Source organism: Vanacampus margaritifer, chromosome 19, assembly GCF_051991255.1.
Source record: "Vanacampus margaritifer isolate UIUO_Vmar chromosome 19, RoL_Vmar_1.0, whole genome shotgun sequence".
In the NCBI taxonomy this organism is placed as follows: Eukaryota; Metazoa; Chordata; class Actinopteri; order Syngnathiformes; family Syngnathidae; genus Vanacampus; species Vanacampus margaritifer.
Window position 1 is genome coordinate 735517 of NC_135450.1, and position 18491 is coordinate 754007.

At 42.8% G+C, this 18491-nt stretch overlaps 1 protein-coding gene across 2 annotated transcripts in view; it reads left to right on the forward strand.

Moving 5' to 3' along the window:
• The window catches only part of rad51 (RAD51 recombinase), a 104851-nt gene that overhangs the window by 73617 nt on the left and 12743 nt on the right, over nucleotides 1–18491 (forward strand). For both annotated transcript variants that reach the window (XM_077552463.1, XM_077552465.1), the window contains exons 7-8: nucleotides 340–453; nucleotides 17682–17811. In XM_077552463.1, the coding sequence (XP_077408589.1) occupies nucleotides 340–453; nucleotides 17682–17811 (244 nt within the window). The remainder of the gene's footprint in view (nucleotides 1–339; nucleotides 454–17681; nucleotides 17812–18491) is intronic.

Sequence of the window (18491 nt, forward strand, 5' to 3'; positions counted from 1 at the left end):
AAATCATCCAAGTTCTTTTTCGCAAAAGAACTAAGTGAATGCAGATGAGCCAAAGCAAATGAGAAGGATCTTTGCAGTTGTGACTGTACCGACTCTGTTTGGAAAAGGAACTTCTTGGAGTGAAGCATGTGTGAGCAGTTTTGGGATAAATGTGCGCTTTTGCCAATGAACTGGTAGATTGTGCACAAATCTGTGGTCTGTTTGGCCAAATGAGCTTGCAGTTTTGAAAATGTCATCTCAGTTTCAAGAAATGTGCCAAATCTATGGAGAAAAACTGTAGTGATAAAACTTCAAATCAAAAAGAGCAATTTGCCCAGCTATCTTTTCTTCTGTTTCTAGGTATGGGCTGGTGGGCAGTGATGTTTTGGACAACGTAGCCTACGCTCGAGCTTTTAATACGGATCATCAGACGCAGCTGCTTTATCAGGCATCTGCCATGATGGCCGAGTCCAGGTCAGTTGGGATAAAGGATTTATGATTTTTATTTGTTTTTTTATTCTGTGTTATTGCACAACATTTCACATCATTGTTAAATAATGATGTTGGACAATTTATTTATTATTTATATTATTTGTATCTTCTTTAGTTAGTTGCTCAGTGGCCTTGTAGTAGAGTGTCTGCTCTGAGACTGTGAGGTCATACCAAAGACTATAAAAATGCGACCCAGTAGCCCGCTGCTTGATCACATTAACTCTTTCACTGCCACTGACGTTTAAAGACGTCAAGTAAAAACCTACCGAGCACTGCCAATGACGTCAAAAGACGTCATCCAATGATTTTTATTTTTTATTTTTTAAACGGGTAGAGGAAACCCTTCCGCATGTCTGGTGAAAGTTTCCAGCCTGTCTGTTGTGCCTAATGACTATTTTTGGCCCCTAGAGGGCAGCGATGACTCTCTTTTGACAAGATCGGGTGGGCGTCAGTAGAGGCGGAGGCTAGAGCGTCGAGCAGGAGATGAGAATGGAAGACAAAGGAAAAATGGCGGCCGGTCGCGAGGAGCTCACGCCCGAGCCGTTTTTTTCAAAGACCAAAAGCATCGCTGAAAGAGCACATTGTTGACGACGATGATCATCATCGATGATGAAGATGAGGGTGGTGACTCCGTGGTTGGGAAGCATTGACGCGGCAGTAGAAGACGTTAGATGGAGGAGGGAACGGGCAATGGCGAGCGTTTGCAAGCAGCTCTACACTTACAAGACGAAAGGCATCGACCAACGCTAAAATAGTACATTGATGACGACGATGATCATCATCGATGATGATGAAGGTGAATCCGAGCTTGACGGCGAAATTGGAACCGCTGACGCGGCGGCTATGACGGTGTCTTAACGCGGAGCGCAACCGAGCACGCACAGGCGGACGTTCGATCGGACGACGGAGAGTGCCCCGAGTCCAATGCATATTCATCGGAGGAAGTGTGTACAGTCTGCTACTTGCTTTTTATTCCCCGGGAAAAAAGCCCGTCAAGAAAGTGTAGCGTTTGCACGCAAAACGGACCAATGCGAAAGTGAAAGTAAACTGTTGTGCGAGTCCTGGCGTCTCCTTGCACGCAGGGGAGCGTTACAAAAGGAAAAACTGTATTTGAAACATCCACATAATTGTAAGTAGTACCACAGTTGCACACATTTGTAAATAGTTTGCGAAATTGTTTTGTCAAATTGTTACACTGTTGAATGGAAATAAACGTATTTTGCAATCAAAAAACACTTTTTCATTGTTGGTGAAAGCGTTTTACAGAAGTAAAGCACTATTTAGGTGTTTGTGGCATCATTCATGGACAAAAAGAAGTGTACAATTCACTAGAGTGCATGAAATAACATCGTTTCACAAAAAGCTCTTTTTCTCCATTTTTTGTTTCAAAACAGAGAATTTCGGTGAAAGTAACCATTTTCTATTGTTGATTACTGAAGAACGGAATAAGGTAGAAACAAATCTTTCATTTGGTAGTATGTGTGTTTCCATAGTCCAAACACAACATTTTCTGTGGACCTTGAAAGATCACTCAAAATGCTTAAATCGGCTGGCAGTGGGGACAACCCGTTTCTGAAAACGTCTGGCAGTGAAAGAGTTAAGGGTTGGAATTGGGGTGTTATATCACCAAATGATTCCTGAGCGGGGCACCGCAGGGGATGGGTCAAATAGGGAAAACAAATTTCACAATCAGTGGTAACCTTAACTCTTTTACTTCCCTACGTTATCATAAACATTGTGGGTACCACATGAAAGATCACGTTCCATTCTTTCATTAGAAAAAAAAGTATGTTTGTACCTCATTCCGTTCTTTAGTAATCACCATTTAAAAATAGGTAATTTGAGTGACATTAGGCGAAAATTGAAAAGATAAGGAGAAAACGAGCTTTTTGTGAAAACATAAATTTTTTGCACAATAGTGATTTTGACACTGACATTTTTTGTTTAGTGACATCGTAAACTAGATTTTAATGTGACAAAGGCTTTGATCTTTCACATCCTTGAAAACGGTCTATTTCATTAGGTTTGTCATGTTTCATTGTAATTTCATACAACCAGGAGCCCATTGAAAAGGGATTCAATGCAGCCATTGAGGAGAAAAAAAACATTATAAAGATGATAGGAAGGAGCTGGTTTCTCCAGGGGCTTACTGGAAACACAACGGTGTGCCGGTCAGAGCACAGACAGGAAGAGACAGGACTCCAGGGTGTGATTCAGTAGCCTTTACTGAATGGATGATTTCCAGGAATATACATTGACATGACATGAGTTTGATTGAATGAACTTTAAATTGACTGGAAAGGTAATTGGAATTAATCTTAAAATTGACTTGACATTGATATTGAGCTGCAAATTGAATGATTCTGAAATGGAATGAGTCTGAAAAACAATCAGAGGAAAATAATAACTACTAGCTCTCAATATTAGTTTAAATAAACAAAGGCTCAAAATATATCACCAAGCTATATAGTAATGTCCAAAAGGCTGGCTGCATCTCAACAATACAAAAAAGCTACAAGGAAAAATATATATCGCTCCTCGAGCAGTGGAGGGGAAGAGGTGAGCAGACACTGAATAGAGCTTGAGGAAAAACAGTGCAAGGACGCCATCAATTGGCTGTAAAAGATCACTGCACTTAGTGACAGCTTGAGAAGCCTACATACATTCAACATAGATCCACCACTCCCACAATAACGCAGCTCGGAGGAGCGATACTCATCACTTAGCGGGACACTACAATATGCAAATACAATACAGCATACGCATATACTCGAATATTAATGACCGCGAACGACGGCGGCACAATGCTAGGGGGCCTCCGTCTCAGGATACACGACTTGTGGGAGCGATCAATCCGGCTGCCCCATCAGCAGACTGTTGGGAGTCACAGGGTCGGCATTGGCTGCGTCGGCGGAGACGTAGCCCAAAGGCTTGGAGTTGAGGATGGACTCCACTTCCAGCAGGACCGTGAGCAGGACATCCTCGTAGACAGGTTGGGCTCCAACACAGGTGTACAGGGCAGTCTTTACAGAGCGGATTTCTCGCTCCCACACCCGCCAAAATAAGGAGCCGCAGGGGGGTTAAAGTTGAAGTAAATTTTCTGACTTGCAAGCTGTTGCTGTAGAGTCGGTGTCATGTTGGCAAAGGCCTCTTGCAGTTCACGCTCTCCACCCTTGAAGTTAGTGCCTTGGTCGGACTACAACTCTGCAGGGGTTCCGCGTCTGGCTATGAACCTGCGGAGAGCCATCAGTTATGCGTCTGCATCCATGGTCCTCAAAAGGTCCAGATGGACTGCCCGAGTTGTTAGGCACTTAAAGATTATTCCCCAGCGCTTCTCTTGACGTCGGGCCACCTTGACCAACATCGGCCCGAATCAGTCCACACCCGTTGAGTAGAAGGCTGGCTTGAATAATCTGAGGTGGGCAGCTGGTAGATCTGCCATCTTGGGAATGGAGGGTTGAGCTCTCCAGCGTCAGCATTCAGCACAGGAATGCTGGTGTCTGCGGACTGCTTCTCTGCCTCTGAGGATCCAGAACGACCTCCGCAACTCAGCGTAGACCCGCTCTGGACCGGGAAGGTGTAGTTCACTGTCGTACTTCTGGATAAGCAGCCGGGTGACTGAATGTGATGGGTCGAGAACAACCGGGTGTAAGGTCGAGTCACTAAGGCCTTCTGAACGCCATCTAATCTTACCAAGCCAGATGATCTATCGAGTTCAGGGGATAAGGTCAGTAAACAACTCTTGGGTAAGACAGGCTTCCCCTTAGCTAGCAGCTTGTAGTCTTCAGGAAACGATTGTCGTTGTACCTCCAGCAACATTGCTGTATCAGCTTGCTGGTACTCTTTTGTACTTGCAGAGGAGTCTGAGGAACTCTGTCCATAAAGCTCCTGGGCCTTGGCTTCGATTAACCCCGGCCAAGTGTTGTATACGGTCACTTGGACTTGTCAGCGAGGTAACTGTCAGGGCACAGAAGGTAATCTTGCGTAGCTCAGCCGGGACCTCGGTTGGCTCTGTATTGGGCTTCTGTGGCCAGTTGTCTCGACTTTGAAGGTGGAAGGAAGGTCCCTGGGACCATCTGTTTGGTTCGTTAAGTTCTCTCGGGGATTTTCCTCGTATCAGGTAGTTCTGTGTGAGCTCTCGGATGTCTACCTTATAGGCTTTGATTCTTGATTCTTCAGGAGGCGTCTCTCGGTGCTGCGTAGCAGCGGCATAGCAGAATCTTTGGGGGCAACAAACGGCGGCATGTCTGGATGGCGACGCAGTGGTGCTGCGTACCTTTGGGTGCCATTCACGTTAATGCAAAGGGTCTTGGCAGTGGCTCTGCTTAAAGCTAACTGGTCTTGCTTGGACCGCACTACTTCCTTTTCTGGAGGATGAAGGACAGAGTCTGTTTTCCACAGCCTCTCAACGTGTTTATATCGCTCCTCGAGCAGTGGAGGGGAAGAGGTGAGCAGACACTGAACAGAGCTTGAGGAAAAACAGTGTAAGGACGCCATCTATTGGCTGTAAAAGATCACTGCACTTAGTGACAGCTTGAGAAGCCTACATACATTCAACATAAATCTACCCCTCCCACAATAACGCAGCTCGAAGGAGCGATACTCGTCACTTAGCGGGACACTACAATATTCAAATACAATACAGCATACATCCTAGGTGTGTGAGACAGTCAGTGGTACTTTAACCTTAAGGGTGAAATACCTTAATTTTGTCTACTTCCCAAACAAACTATGTTAGTCAATCTCATTTAATAAATTTTGCATGACCACCAGGAGTGACTGAAACAAAAACATTCTGCCCATCATGGCCCAACACGGATACCCTGTTTTTGGACTGTGATAAAATCGGAATGTTACCTTTGGCCTTGGGAGTCATTAAGTGGCCCAGCTATCAAGCTTGCACCTCCAGCTTGATCAAATTCACACCTGCTTCGCCAGCATGGAACTACGTGGCTGTGTTGTAACCTTATGCCAGAGAATCCCATTGGACAGGAAGAAGATTCTCTTGAAATGTAAAGTGCATTACAAATATTTTTTTTATTATTATTATTAACTCTTTGACTGCCAAAAACGTTAAATAACATTTAGTAAAATCCCACGGAGGAGCGCCAAAGACGTTAAAAGACGTTCACCAAGTTTTTTTTTTTGGGGGGGGTGGAAACGGGTAGAGGAAAGCCTTGGCCAGCTGTGCTGAAAGTATCAAGCAGATCTAGTTAGTATAATGCCTATTTTTAGCCCCTAGATGGCAGCGATGACTCTCTTTGGACAAGATTGGGTAGGCGTCAGTAGAAGACGTGAGGCGGAGCTAGAGTGTTGAGGGGATAATGGCTGAGGAAGCCATAATGGCGACCGGTTGCAAGCAGCTCACGCTTGAGCATTTTTTTCAAAGACGAAAAGCATCGACCAATGCTAAAGAGCACATTGATGACGACAATGATGATGATGGTGACTCCGAGGTTGACGCCGAAGTTGGAAGCGTTGACGCGGCGGCTATGATCACGTCATAAAGCCTCACCGGCTAGCGATGCTAACGCCGGAAAACGCGGAGCACAACCGAGCACTTCTGCTCAGGCGTACGTTCAATCGGACGACGAGTCCAATGCATATTCATCGGAGGAGTGGGTACAGTCTGATCACGGAGAAGACACTGGTTCTGGACTACGATGCCACCATGAATGGAGTGGATACGATGGATCAGAACATCTCTTACCACCCGGTATAGGAACAGAAGGACATGAGGAAGCCAGACGTAACACCACCGTATCATGATCCTGAGAGTAGACTTGATGGCAACATGGCCAAACACACACTGCAGTATATACTTGCTATTCCCCGGAAAAAAAGGCTGGCAAGAAAGTGTATCGTCTGCACGCGAAGGAGCCATCGCAGTGAAACTAATCTGTTGTGCAAATCCTGCTGCGTCCACTTGCACGTAGGGGAGTGTTACAAAAAGGAAAACTGTATTTGAAACATCCACACAATTGTAAATAGTACCACGGTTGCACACATTTGTAAATAGTTTGCCAAATTGTTTTGTCAAATTGTTACACTGTTGAATGTAAATAAACGTATTTTGCTATCATAAAACACTTTTTCATTGTTGGTGGTAGTGTTTTACAGAAGTAAAACACTGTTTAGGTGTTTGTGGCATCATTCATGGAAAAAAAAAGGTGTCAAATTCACTAAAGTGCACGAAATATCGTTTCACAAAAAGCTTGATTTCTCCGTTTTTTGTTTCAAAAGAGAGCATTTGGGTGAAACTAACCATTTTCTATTGTTGATTACTGAAAAACGGAATAAGGTAGAAACAAACTTTTTTTTTCTGATGAAAGATGAGAGTTCAATCTTTCATTTGGTAGTATGTGTGTTTCCATAGTCCAAATTTTCTGTGGACCTTGAAAGATCAGTCAAAATGCTTAAATCGGCTAGCACTGACAGCATCCCTTTTCTGAAAACGTCTGGCAGTCAAAGAGTTAAGTGGAACGTATGCCGACATACAGTCAAGCGGAGCAGTGCCGACATATTGTTTATATACAGGAAATGGCCCTGGCTGAGGATTGCCAGGCATGAGAACCCGAAAGACTCAAATGAAAGATGACTTGAGTCTATTGGGTTCTCATGCATACAGTATGAGGTAGGGCTGGAACAGTTTTTTATTTATTTTATTTTTTTACAAAAATGTTATTGAGTTCTTTACAACAAGTTATCTTTTCCATCTGATAAGAGTTCTCAATTTTTTTATCCAAAATTTAGAGGAGGGAGGTTCAGTTTGCAACCAAGAGCTTGTAATGCATTTCAGAGCTGCTGTGAAAAGAATGTTTAAAATACATGTTGCAGCCTGTCCCTGCACCCCTGGTGGAGTGGTACCAAGTACAGCCCACCATTGAGTCCCTTGGTATTGTAACTTGAAAAATCTGGTTCATAGCCCTGTACAACTCCATCCCAGAAGCCCTGTAGTTTGGAGCAAGACCAAAAAATATGTGTGTTATTAGGCACCTCAGTGCCACAGTTCCTCCAACACACTCGGAACATTAGGGGTCATCGTAGCAACAAAGTCTGGGGTCCTGAAATATACATCAAATATTCCATTTAAATTCTTTCCATGTGTTAGAGTTAGTGGTCTGGTGTGCCGCCGTACATACCTCTCCACTTTTCATTAGATATAATCCGGCCCGTCTCCATTTCCCATCTTTGTTTTGCAGAAATGGGCCAATCATGAGCCAATAATACAAATATTTTACAAAGCTTTGTAATAACTTTTTTGTCCTCTCGCTGTTGCTGGTGATGGGTTCATAATTTCCCCCCATTCTTTATGACATGTCAAAAAGGACCGTATTTGCAAATACCTTTATAAAAAAATAAAAAAAATAAAAATAAAAAAAACAGCTTTTTGAAGCTGTGAATTTTTCCCTAGATGTTTGAATGACAAACAATTGTATCCATCAAGCGATGAACATGGACAAGACCCTGATCAGCCCATTTACGAAAGCCCACATCTAAATTATTTGGAGTGAAGGATTTCAAGTGTGCAATGCTAGACAGAACAGAAAAAGTGAGTTGGCAGCTTGAAGTCAAGTCTGACTCTCTTCCATAGGTCAAGCGTGTTTTTAGTCCACCTTCCTAGACCCAAAACCGGAATGTCGACAAATGGCAATACTTGCAAAGGTACAGAGCAAATTGTTTGTTCAATGCTTAACCATCAAGTATGAGCATCACTTTGCATCCATGAAATCAAAGGTTTCAATTGTGCTGCCCAGAAATAATATTTCAGAAGTCCACCTTCTTCCTTAACTCTTTGTTAAGTTTTTTATATTTTATCCGGGAGCGCTTCCCCTGCTATCTGAATTTTGAAAAAAAAATTGTCCAGTTCTTCAAATATAGACTTAGGTATTTCTAAAGGCAGCATTTTAAATAGGTATAAAAACCTTGGTAAAACATTCATAGGAATGGATTCTATGCGTCCAAGGAGCGAGATGCAGTGCTGACCAACGATCTAAGTCGTTTTTTATAGTAGTAATTATTCTGCCATAATTTGCATGATAGAAGTTGTCTAATGAGATGGGAATATAAATTCCCAAATACTTTATTCCTTCTTTTGGTCAACGAAAACCCGCTTTGTCGTTTTAGTTCCAGCGGGATATCACCCAAAACATCCATGGCCTCTGTCTTATCAACATTGATTTTATACCCAGAGTAATAACCATATAATGATAACTTCTTCATTAGACATGGAATTCTAGAGGACGCTTCAGTCAAATGCATAAGGACGTTGTCAGCATACAAGAGATATTTTATGTTCTTCTTTGCCAATCAACACTACTTTTATATCATCAGTTGAGCTAGTGGTTCGATACTAATGGCAAAGAACAAGAATGACAGTGGGCATCCTTGCCGGTATACACGTTTCAAATTAAACCTTGCAGACCAGAACCTGTCCACCCTGACAGCTGCTTGAGGGGAAGAATATATTGTTTCAATCCAATCAATAAACTTAGGGCCAAATTTATTTATTTTTAGCGTATGAATTTAATATTTCCATGACACTCGGTCAAGCGCCTTTTGTGTATCTAATGACAGGACAGTTGTCCTGGTCTTACTCGGTTTTTGATGTGATAATATATTAAGTAAGCGCCTTAAGTTATTTCCATAGTGTCTCCCAGTAATAAAACCTTCCAAACATTGATCTGGATGAATGATTTTAGTTATTTTGTTAAGACGTGCTAGTATTGCTGTCAAAATATGTACATCCATTTAGCATAGATAAGGGCCTGTAAGAGCCACAATTGGTAGGATCTTTGCCAGCTTTATGTAATACTGCTATTGTAGCTTCTGACCAGGATGAAGCCATTGTTTTGGTTTCTAATGAGTAATGGTAGGCATTTAAGAGGAGGGTGGTAACTTCTTCCTGAAAACACTTATAAAACTCATCTATTATTCCGTCTGGCCCAGTGCATTTGTTATTTTTAAAAGATGAGATAATCTATTTAATTTCCCAATCACAAATTGATTCGTCCAGGCCTGCAGATTCAGGCAGTACAGTTAGATTAATACTTTGTAGAAATTGTGCTATTTTAGAATCATCGATACATATATAAGTATCTTGGTACAGGAGTTTATAAAAAACTATAAAAAGCTTCAGCTATCTCCTTGGTTTTGGACTACAAATTTGCTTCCCACTTTTATTTTATGCACAATATTAAAGGATTGTTGTTTTTGTCATTTAAAAGCCAAGAGTCTGCTTGCTGTATTTCCATGTTCATAATACTGGTGCTTGGCAAATCGTAAGTTCAACCAAAATTTTTTCTGATAAAAATTGAAGTTGAATTGAAGAATCCTTGAAGTTGGTCACGAAGCTATACTGAGATATGCTAGGTTAGATAACGTCCCTTGTTTGTGTTTATGTTCCAGTTCACGGATTTTGGCCTCTAATTCTAATTGTTTAGCAATCTTACGTCGCTTTCTTGCTGTAGTGTAAGAAATAATACTCCCTCTTAGATAAGCTTTAGCACAATCACACAATACAATGGGAGATATGCCTGGAGTATTGTTTTGTATTCTTAAACTCAGTTTTAATAAAATTGGCAAATTCTGTGTCATTAAGGAGAGAGGCATTAAATCTCCATTGCTTTGGTGTTTGTGTCAAGTCCAGATCCTACTGTAGAATGACCGGTGCGTGGTCTAAAATTGTGATGGGCATGATATTCATGTTTTCGACTGCAGTTCAGCTTCAGGAGTAAAAAAAAAAAAAATCCATTCTAGTATAGATTGCATGTCTGTTAGAGTATAACGTAAAGTCTCTCCCTTTCGGGAATTTGCATCTTCATACATCTACAATCCTGCCTCTGCAGACAAATATTTGAGATTTTTTTCCTATTTTTGATATGGCGATTTGAGATGCAGACTGCCTATCTTGTTGAGACATTACACAGTTGAAATCTCCACCCATAAGTAAGAGGCCAGAGCTATGCTCCGCGATCCTATTAAATAACTTAATAAAACCTGGTTGATCCTCATTTGGGGCACAAACATTAACAATAGAGACTGCAATGCCATCTAGGAGACCATTCACAAGTATAAACCTACTTTCTTCATCTCTATGTACTAATGTTACAACAAAATTAATGTTTATGCATCAATATTGCCACCCCTCTTCTTTTCCCAGAGCAGTGAGATGAATATTACACTTTAGCAGCCCAGGATTTCCTTAGTTTCTGGTGTTCATCATCTGATAAATGGGTTTCTTGCAATAAAGCAATTTGGCATTTGAGGTGTTTAAGCTGTAATCATATTTTCTTTTTTTTGACTGGGCTATTCAATCCTCTCACATTGTAACTTATAATATAATAACTTGAACGTCCCTAGCCACTATATTTAAGCAGCAAAAAACACCGTCCGACACGATGTGCTTTATCCACTCCAAAAGGGAGGAGCAAAAACCAAACTGTGAATTAACCAAAACAAAACAGCATTGGAGCTCAGGCTCCTGCAGATCACATATGGAATTAAAGCAAGTAAGAGAAAAATATACAACATTCTTCGGTCTGAATATGCAATTACAGGTAAGGGGGGAAAAAAAGTTGCTAGTGCTACCTTTTGGAACTCATAAACCAAATTGTGCAAACAATGTATGTCATTGTTCACACCAGCTAAGACTGGTTTTATGTTTTCGAGCATACAGTACCTTAAGATTACCCTCCAGTCACGGAAAGGATAATGAACTGGATGTAAGTCGTGGCTTTGGCGGGATCTTGAAACTCCAGGCTTTCATTCTTGAAGGTGATTCGGAATCTTGCTGGATAGAACAATCCAAAACACACGTCACGACGCCCCCGCAAAGCTTTCCGTGCATTTCCTGTGGTGTAGTCCGGGAAAAAGCTGATCCTTTTTCCATTGTACATCAGCGGAGCTTTCTCCCTGGCTCTTCTCAAGAGGTCCACAGCATCTCCATCGTAGTGCATCTTGGCAGCGATCACTCTGGGCCTGTTGTCACCTGGCTTCCTGGGTGCAAGTGTACGGTGCGACCGATCAACTTTGACATCCCTGTGAAGCTGAAGAACTTGTCTGATGATTTTAGACACTTCCTCTGGACTACTGGAGTTTGGATATTCATCGATGCCCACAATGTGGATGTTTCCACGCCTCATCCTTCCTTCCAAATCTTCACACTTCTCCTGAAGTGATTTTACATCGTTCTGGAGCTCTTTCACCGTGGCTTTCAATTTGGTTACATCATCAGACTATGCAGACATATCATCCTTCACTTCCTGGACGTTGGTTTCGATGCTATCAAAGTCATTCACCAGGGCGTTGTTAAGTTCCTTTCTTAAGATTTGTGTGATGTCGCCTCTCAAGGTCATCAGAATCTAAGCTTTGATGTCGTCGCCCATGTCCTGATGTGTCAGTGAGCTCTTGGAGTTGTCCGATTCGGCAGCTTGTAGCTTCTCAGTCCGCCTGTTGGGCTTCTCAGTCCGCCTGTTGGGCTTCTCAGCAGCGCCGTCGAGCTTAAATTTCTGTAGTTTAACAGCCATGTGCAGAAATGAGCCACGTTAGCGAGTCCTTGAAGGTTCAAAGTTCAAAGTAATACACAAATGTACATCTTTACTCCATTTTGGCTCGCCGTCCCTCCTCCAGGCTGGAACAGTTTTTGACAACCGTTAAAGCTGATCGGTTTAATAGTTTCATAGTTTAGTAATCGTTTTTTAATAGTTTAATAGAGGCTGCTCCCCCAGCCTCGGCGCGCGCCCAGCCCCGCTTCGCAACCCAGCCCGACCGACCCAGCCCTTAGAGCCAATCCTTGTCCCGAAGTTACAGACCTGACTTGCCGACTTCCCTTACCCGCCTTGTTCTTACATGCTAGAGGCTATTTACCTTGGAGACCTGCTGGGGATATGGGTACGGCCTGGCGCGAGATTTACACCCTCTCCCCCGGATTTTCAAGGGCCGGCTCACCGGATGCCGCCGGAACCGTGACTCTTTCCAGGGCGCGGGCCCCTATCGAGCGAACCCATTACAAGGGCGCCCTGCCCTTCACACAGAAAGGAGAACTCTCCCCGGGGCTCACGCCGGTTTCTCCGGGATCGTTCGCGTTGCCGCACTGGGTGCGCGGGGCTCCGGCCCATTCCAGGTTCAGGGATTTGAACCAGATTCCCTTTCGATCGAACAAGGGCGACGTAGGCCATCACCCCGCACTTCGTAACGGCGCTCGCCCATCCCTTAGGACCGACTGACACATGTTCAACTGCTGATCTTGTGGAGAATTAAGGACGCAGCTGTCGAGGAAGGACGCATCTGTAATGACTATCATAATAAATATATATGACTGATGCGTATAGTAAGAATCGATGGGGATGGGTTACTAATAAGCCATTTATCATTCATCAGCCCTTCTTTTGGATGTCAATGTTGCAAGTTATATGATGTGATTGATGTAACCTGTAATAATGTGTCCGAAAGGAAAAAATGAATAAAACTAAGCAAAACCCTTCTCCACTTCGGCCTTCAAAGCTGCCGTTTGAATATTTGCTACTACCACCAAGATCTGCACCCACGGCGGCTCCACCCGGGCCCGCGCCCGAGGCTTCCGTCCGGCCCTTCTACTCGTCGCGGCTAATCGTCCCTGTATTGCCCGCGACGGCCGGGTGTGGGCCAGACGCTTCAGCGCCATCTTCAGTCTTTCAATGTCTCCACAGCCTCCTCGGACCACATCTTCCCTGTGTAGGTCGTAGCTGGTTGTCTGTGTACTAAAGGCTTGTACACAGGGAGAACATACACAAAATCATGGTCGTATCTCCCCAGAGGAGGAAGGGGTGAGGATGTGTATGCCTCCTTGATGTTGGCATAAAAGAGATCAAGGGCCTTATTTCCTCTGGTGTGGCAGATGACATACTGTCTGAAAGTTGGCAATGTAGGAGGAGGGCTTGTGGATGCTGCTCACAGCCGAGTGGAGAGCTTTGCTGGCCGTGTTAGCATTTGCAGAGGGGAGAACATATGCTACGATTGCGATGACATGCGAGAGTTCCCTCGGCAGATAGTATGGCCGCATACTAACTGCCAGCAGTTCAGTCTCTACTGCAGAGTATATTAATATGGCTGGGGTTGTACCACTTATCATTCACAAACCCGGCAAGCCCCTCTTCCTTCTTCTTACCGCTGTCTCGCTCATAAGCTGGAATGACAAGCACATGAACTATCCTGATTTTTATTGGTTAAATGTGAAATTAAATGTAACATATAAGGTGAAATATCTTGGACACATCACTCACAATATGGTAGATGATCATATCTACAGTTAATGTAGGATATTGTATGCCCAGGTTAATACACTGCTGCGCAAGTTTGGTCCATGTTCTGATGATGTAAAGTTGTTCCTGTTTAAATCATATTGTACACCTTTGTATACAGCTCACCTTTGGCATAGTTATAAAAAAGCAAGTATTTACAGGCTTCAGGTGGCCTATAACGATGCTCTGTGAGTGCTTTTAACTCTTTGACTGCCAAGCATTTTCAGAAAAGAGAACATGTGAGTGCCAGCTGATTTAAGCATTTTGACTGATCGTTCAAGGTCCACAGAAAATTTTGCGTTTGGACTATGGAAACACAGGTACTACCAAATGAAAGATTGAACTCTCATCTTTCATCGGAAAAAAAAGTTTGTTTCTACCTTATTCAGTTTTTCAGTAATCAACAATAGGAAATAGGTTAGTTTCACCCAAATGCTCTGTTTTGGACCAAAATATGGAGAAATCAAGCTTTTTGTGAAACGATATTATTTCATGCACTCTAGTGAATTGGACACCTTTTTTTTTTCTATGAATGATGCCACAAACACCTAAATAATGCTTTACTTCTGTAAAACACTACCACCAACAATGAAAAAAGTGTTTTATGATAGCAAAATACGTTTATTTACATTCAACAGTGTAACAATTTGACAAAACAATTTGGCAAACTATTTACAAATGTGTGCAACTGTGGTACTATTTACAATTGTGTGGATGTTTCAACTACACAGTTTTTCTTTTTGTGTGGTATATTGTGTAACCACTCTCCTGCGTGCAAGGGGACGCAGCAGGATTTAAACCACAGATTAGTTTCACTGTGATTGCCTCTTCGCGTGCAGACCCTACACTTTCTTGCCGGCCTTTTTTTCCGGGGAGTAGCAGGTATATACTGCAGTGTGTGTTTGGCCATGTTGTCATCAAGTCTACTCTCAGGATCATGATACGGTGACCTGGTGTTACGTCTGGCTTCCTCATGTCCTTCAGTTCCTATACCGGGTGGTAAGAGATGTTCTGATCCATCTTATCCACTCCATTCATGGTGGCATTGTAGTCCAGAACCAGTGTGTTCTCTGTGATCAGACTGTACCCACTCCTCCGATGAATATGCATTGGACTCGGGGTACTTTTCATCATCCGATTGAACGTCCGCCTGTGCAGAAGTGCTCGGTTGTGCACCACGTTTTCCGGCGTTAGCATCGCTAGCCGGTGAGGCTTTACGACGTGATCGAAGCCGCCGCGTCAACGCTTCCAAATTCGGCGTCAACCTCGGAGTCACCATCATCATCATCAATGTGCTCTTTAGCATTGGTCGATGCTTTTCGTCTTTGAAAAAAATGCTCAAGCGTGAGCTGCTTGCAACCGGTCGCCATTTTCGCTTCCTCAGCCATTCTCCCCTCAACACTCTAGCTCCGCCTCACGTCTTCTACTGACTCCTACCCGATCTTGTCCAAAGAGACTCATCGCTGCCATCTAGTGCCCATAAATAGCGTTAACGTTTTTGGCTGCACTCATGTGGATTTTACTAAACGTTATTAAACGTTTTTGGCGGTCAAAGAGTTAAGAAGGCCACGATGGACTAGTGCAACTGAGATGTTTGTCTCTGCGCGAGTAAACACTTTGCAAGCTGTACTAAGAATTTTAATGTATAGTTTTATTGGTAGACTGGAAAAGTCTCAAAATGAAATTTCGGTGTCACACACGAATATTGGATGGAGTGCATTTCTCTACCTGTCAAACATATGGAAACACTGGTATGCCTGTCTTCTTAATGTGCAACTGTATTGTATATTATTCTATTATAACTGTATTGTATATTATATTATATTATATTAGATTATTTTTGTGTGTGTGCTTGTTTTGTTTGTTTTTAAGAGTGGACCCTGAGTCTTAAATAAAATTTAATTGAATAATACAGGCTGGCAAGGCAAAGAGACAAGAGGATATGCAACAGGTTAGGGAAATAAAGGATAGGATGGAACTGTGTTGACAGATACTAGTAGTGTGGTGGGAAGATGGAAAGAGTACTTGAAAATGAGAGAGAATGAAGAGTAGAAGAGGTGACTGTTGTGGACCAGGAAGTAGCAAAGATTAGTAAAGATGAAGTGAGAAGGGCATTGAAGATAATGAAGAGTGGAAAGGCACTCGGTCCTGATGATATACCTGTGGATATATGGAAGTGTCTAGGAGAGGTAGCAGTAGAATTTCTGCCTGGATTGTTAAACAGGATCTTAGATAGTGAGAAGATGCCTGAGGAATGGAGGATAACTGTGCTGGTGCCCATTTTTTAAGAACAAGGGAGACGTGTGGAGTTGTAGCAACTACAGAGCAATAAAGCTGATGAGTCGCACAATGAAGCTTTGGGAAAGAGTAGTTGAAGCTAGACTGAGGGCAGAGGTGAACATTTGTGATCAGCAGTATGGCTTCATGCCCCCCAAAAAAGAGTGCCACAGATGCAGTATTTTTGTCTTTTCAGCTCTGAGGATGTTGATAGAGAAGTACAGAGAAGGTCAGAAGGAGCTACATTGTGTCTTGAAAGATAGTGAGTATATGGGCAGAAGGATGCTGAGTTTCCAAATGCCAGGCAAGAGGTCAAGAACATAGGTGTCAAACTCCGGTCCTGGAGGGCTGCACTCCTGCAGGTTTTGGATGTTCCCCTCTCCAACACAGCTGGTATATGATCAGCTCATCAGCAAGCTCTGCATATGCCTGATAACGATCCTGCTGATTGGAATCATCTTATGTTGGAAGAGTGAAACCGGCAAAACCTGCAGGTATGCGGCCCTCGAGGACCGGAGTTTGACACCTATGGTCTAGAGGAAGACCATAGAGGAGGTTTATGGATGTAGTTAAAGAGGACATGAAAGTAGTAGGTGTGGGAGCAGAGGATGCAGAGGACAGGGTTAGATGGAGGCAACTGATTCGCTGTGGTGACCCATGAAGGGAAAATCCAAAAGGAAAAGAAGAAGATGCTTGTTTGTTTTCATGTTTGTAATGAAATGTAGACCAGTGATTCTTAACTATTGGGCTGCACCATCTAGTCCGCCGCAAAGTAATTTCAGTTTAGTAACTCTGGGCCACAAGGGCAGCTTTCAATTGAGTCTTTGTACACATGTGAAAACCCCCCACGTGTAGAAAAAAAAATCTGTCCACACTGCCTTTAATCTTGCCAGCTGAATTTTCACGGTATTTGTTCAAAAATACTACAAAAATCCATCTAGTACTGCTACTGCTGTTTCATTCGCAACCGACCTTTTTTAGGTCGGACCAATTAGGCGTTGTTTAGGGCAGGACATGCAGCTGTGACAAAACCAGGAATCGCCGACTCCGAGGGAAACGGACAAACCTAATGTAACACTAGAGCTTCTGGAAGACGAGTGTATCGTGGATCACTCCAAAGGAAGGTCGTGAGAAAGAAAACAGCATTCCGAGTGGGAATAACTCCAGCACAACTTTATTGTGTCGTCTCGCTCTCGAGTCACAACAATGGTCTCAATCGCTCCCCCTTTCTTTCCATGTATCTTTCCGCCAATTGCGCTCATTTACAATAGTTCCGTCCCCCCAAATCAGAAACAAAATAGATTCCCACAAATGCATATATCAATGTAAAAATAAATCCTCTTACACTAAGTATCTGGTAAAGATACCTATGGCGCGGGATTCAAACAGCAGACACTGGTTGCTGGACGACCCTCAACCTCTTGAGCCACGGCCACTCTACCTCCTTAACCACGGTCGCCCATTTATGGAATATAATTAATGGAATATATCCATTTTCCCAACTCAAGAAATTGTAATGATGTTGCAGTAGTACAATCAGCTGTTTTTTTCATCCCTGTACCAAAACTTAAAAAAAAAAAACATTGGCCTTTTTGGCACCCCTGCACATGAAATGAACTTTTGCATTTTTCTGTTCTTTGTGTCTGTTGATAGATATGCTCTGCTAATAGTCGACAGTGCCACAGCTCTTTATAGAACAGACTACTCGGGCAGAGGTGAGCTTTCAGCCAGACAAGGACACTTGGGACGCTTTCTTCGCATGCTGCTCAGGCTGGCTGATGAGGTATGTATCTTCTTTTTTTTAATATATATATATATATATATATATATATATATATATATATATATATATATATATATATATATATATACACATAGACTGACGTCACAGGATCGCAAGCCCGCCCCTTATGTTGGGGCAACTTCCCAGCGGACTCAGCTGTGTTTGTATTGTGTTTACACCAAATGTTCTTTTGTTATTGATGATGATGAATGTCACCCCCAGCTTCCTCTAACGTTACCTGTGTAAGCAAGACGTATGCGGAAGATTTAGCTCAACACTCATTGCAGCGGTACACGTTGATACGTTTGATTAGTGAATCGCTTTGATTACAAACATTTGCTGAGAGTGCCGGGACCGGACAACATGGCAACATATGCTCTCAGGTAGGATGGCTCACAAAACACGGACATTCTTGCGTCTTCTGTACTTTCGGCTTTTATTGTTTGCTATGTGCATTTTCAATTGTGAATTTGTGGTGAAGAATTTTGGCAAGTTAGCTAGTTCCCCGACCGTGCTAGCCGCGCTAGTATGTTACAACAAAAACAAAAACATTGTTGATTCATCACTTATTTTCGTACATTTTAACAACAATTTCAACTTTTGGGCTGCTGGAAAAGGAAAATAAGAGACTTTAAGGAGGGTATTTGTAGAGATCTCAAAATCGAACATCTTGACAACCA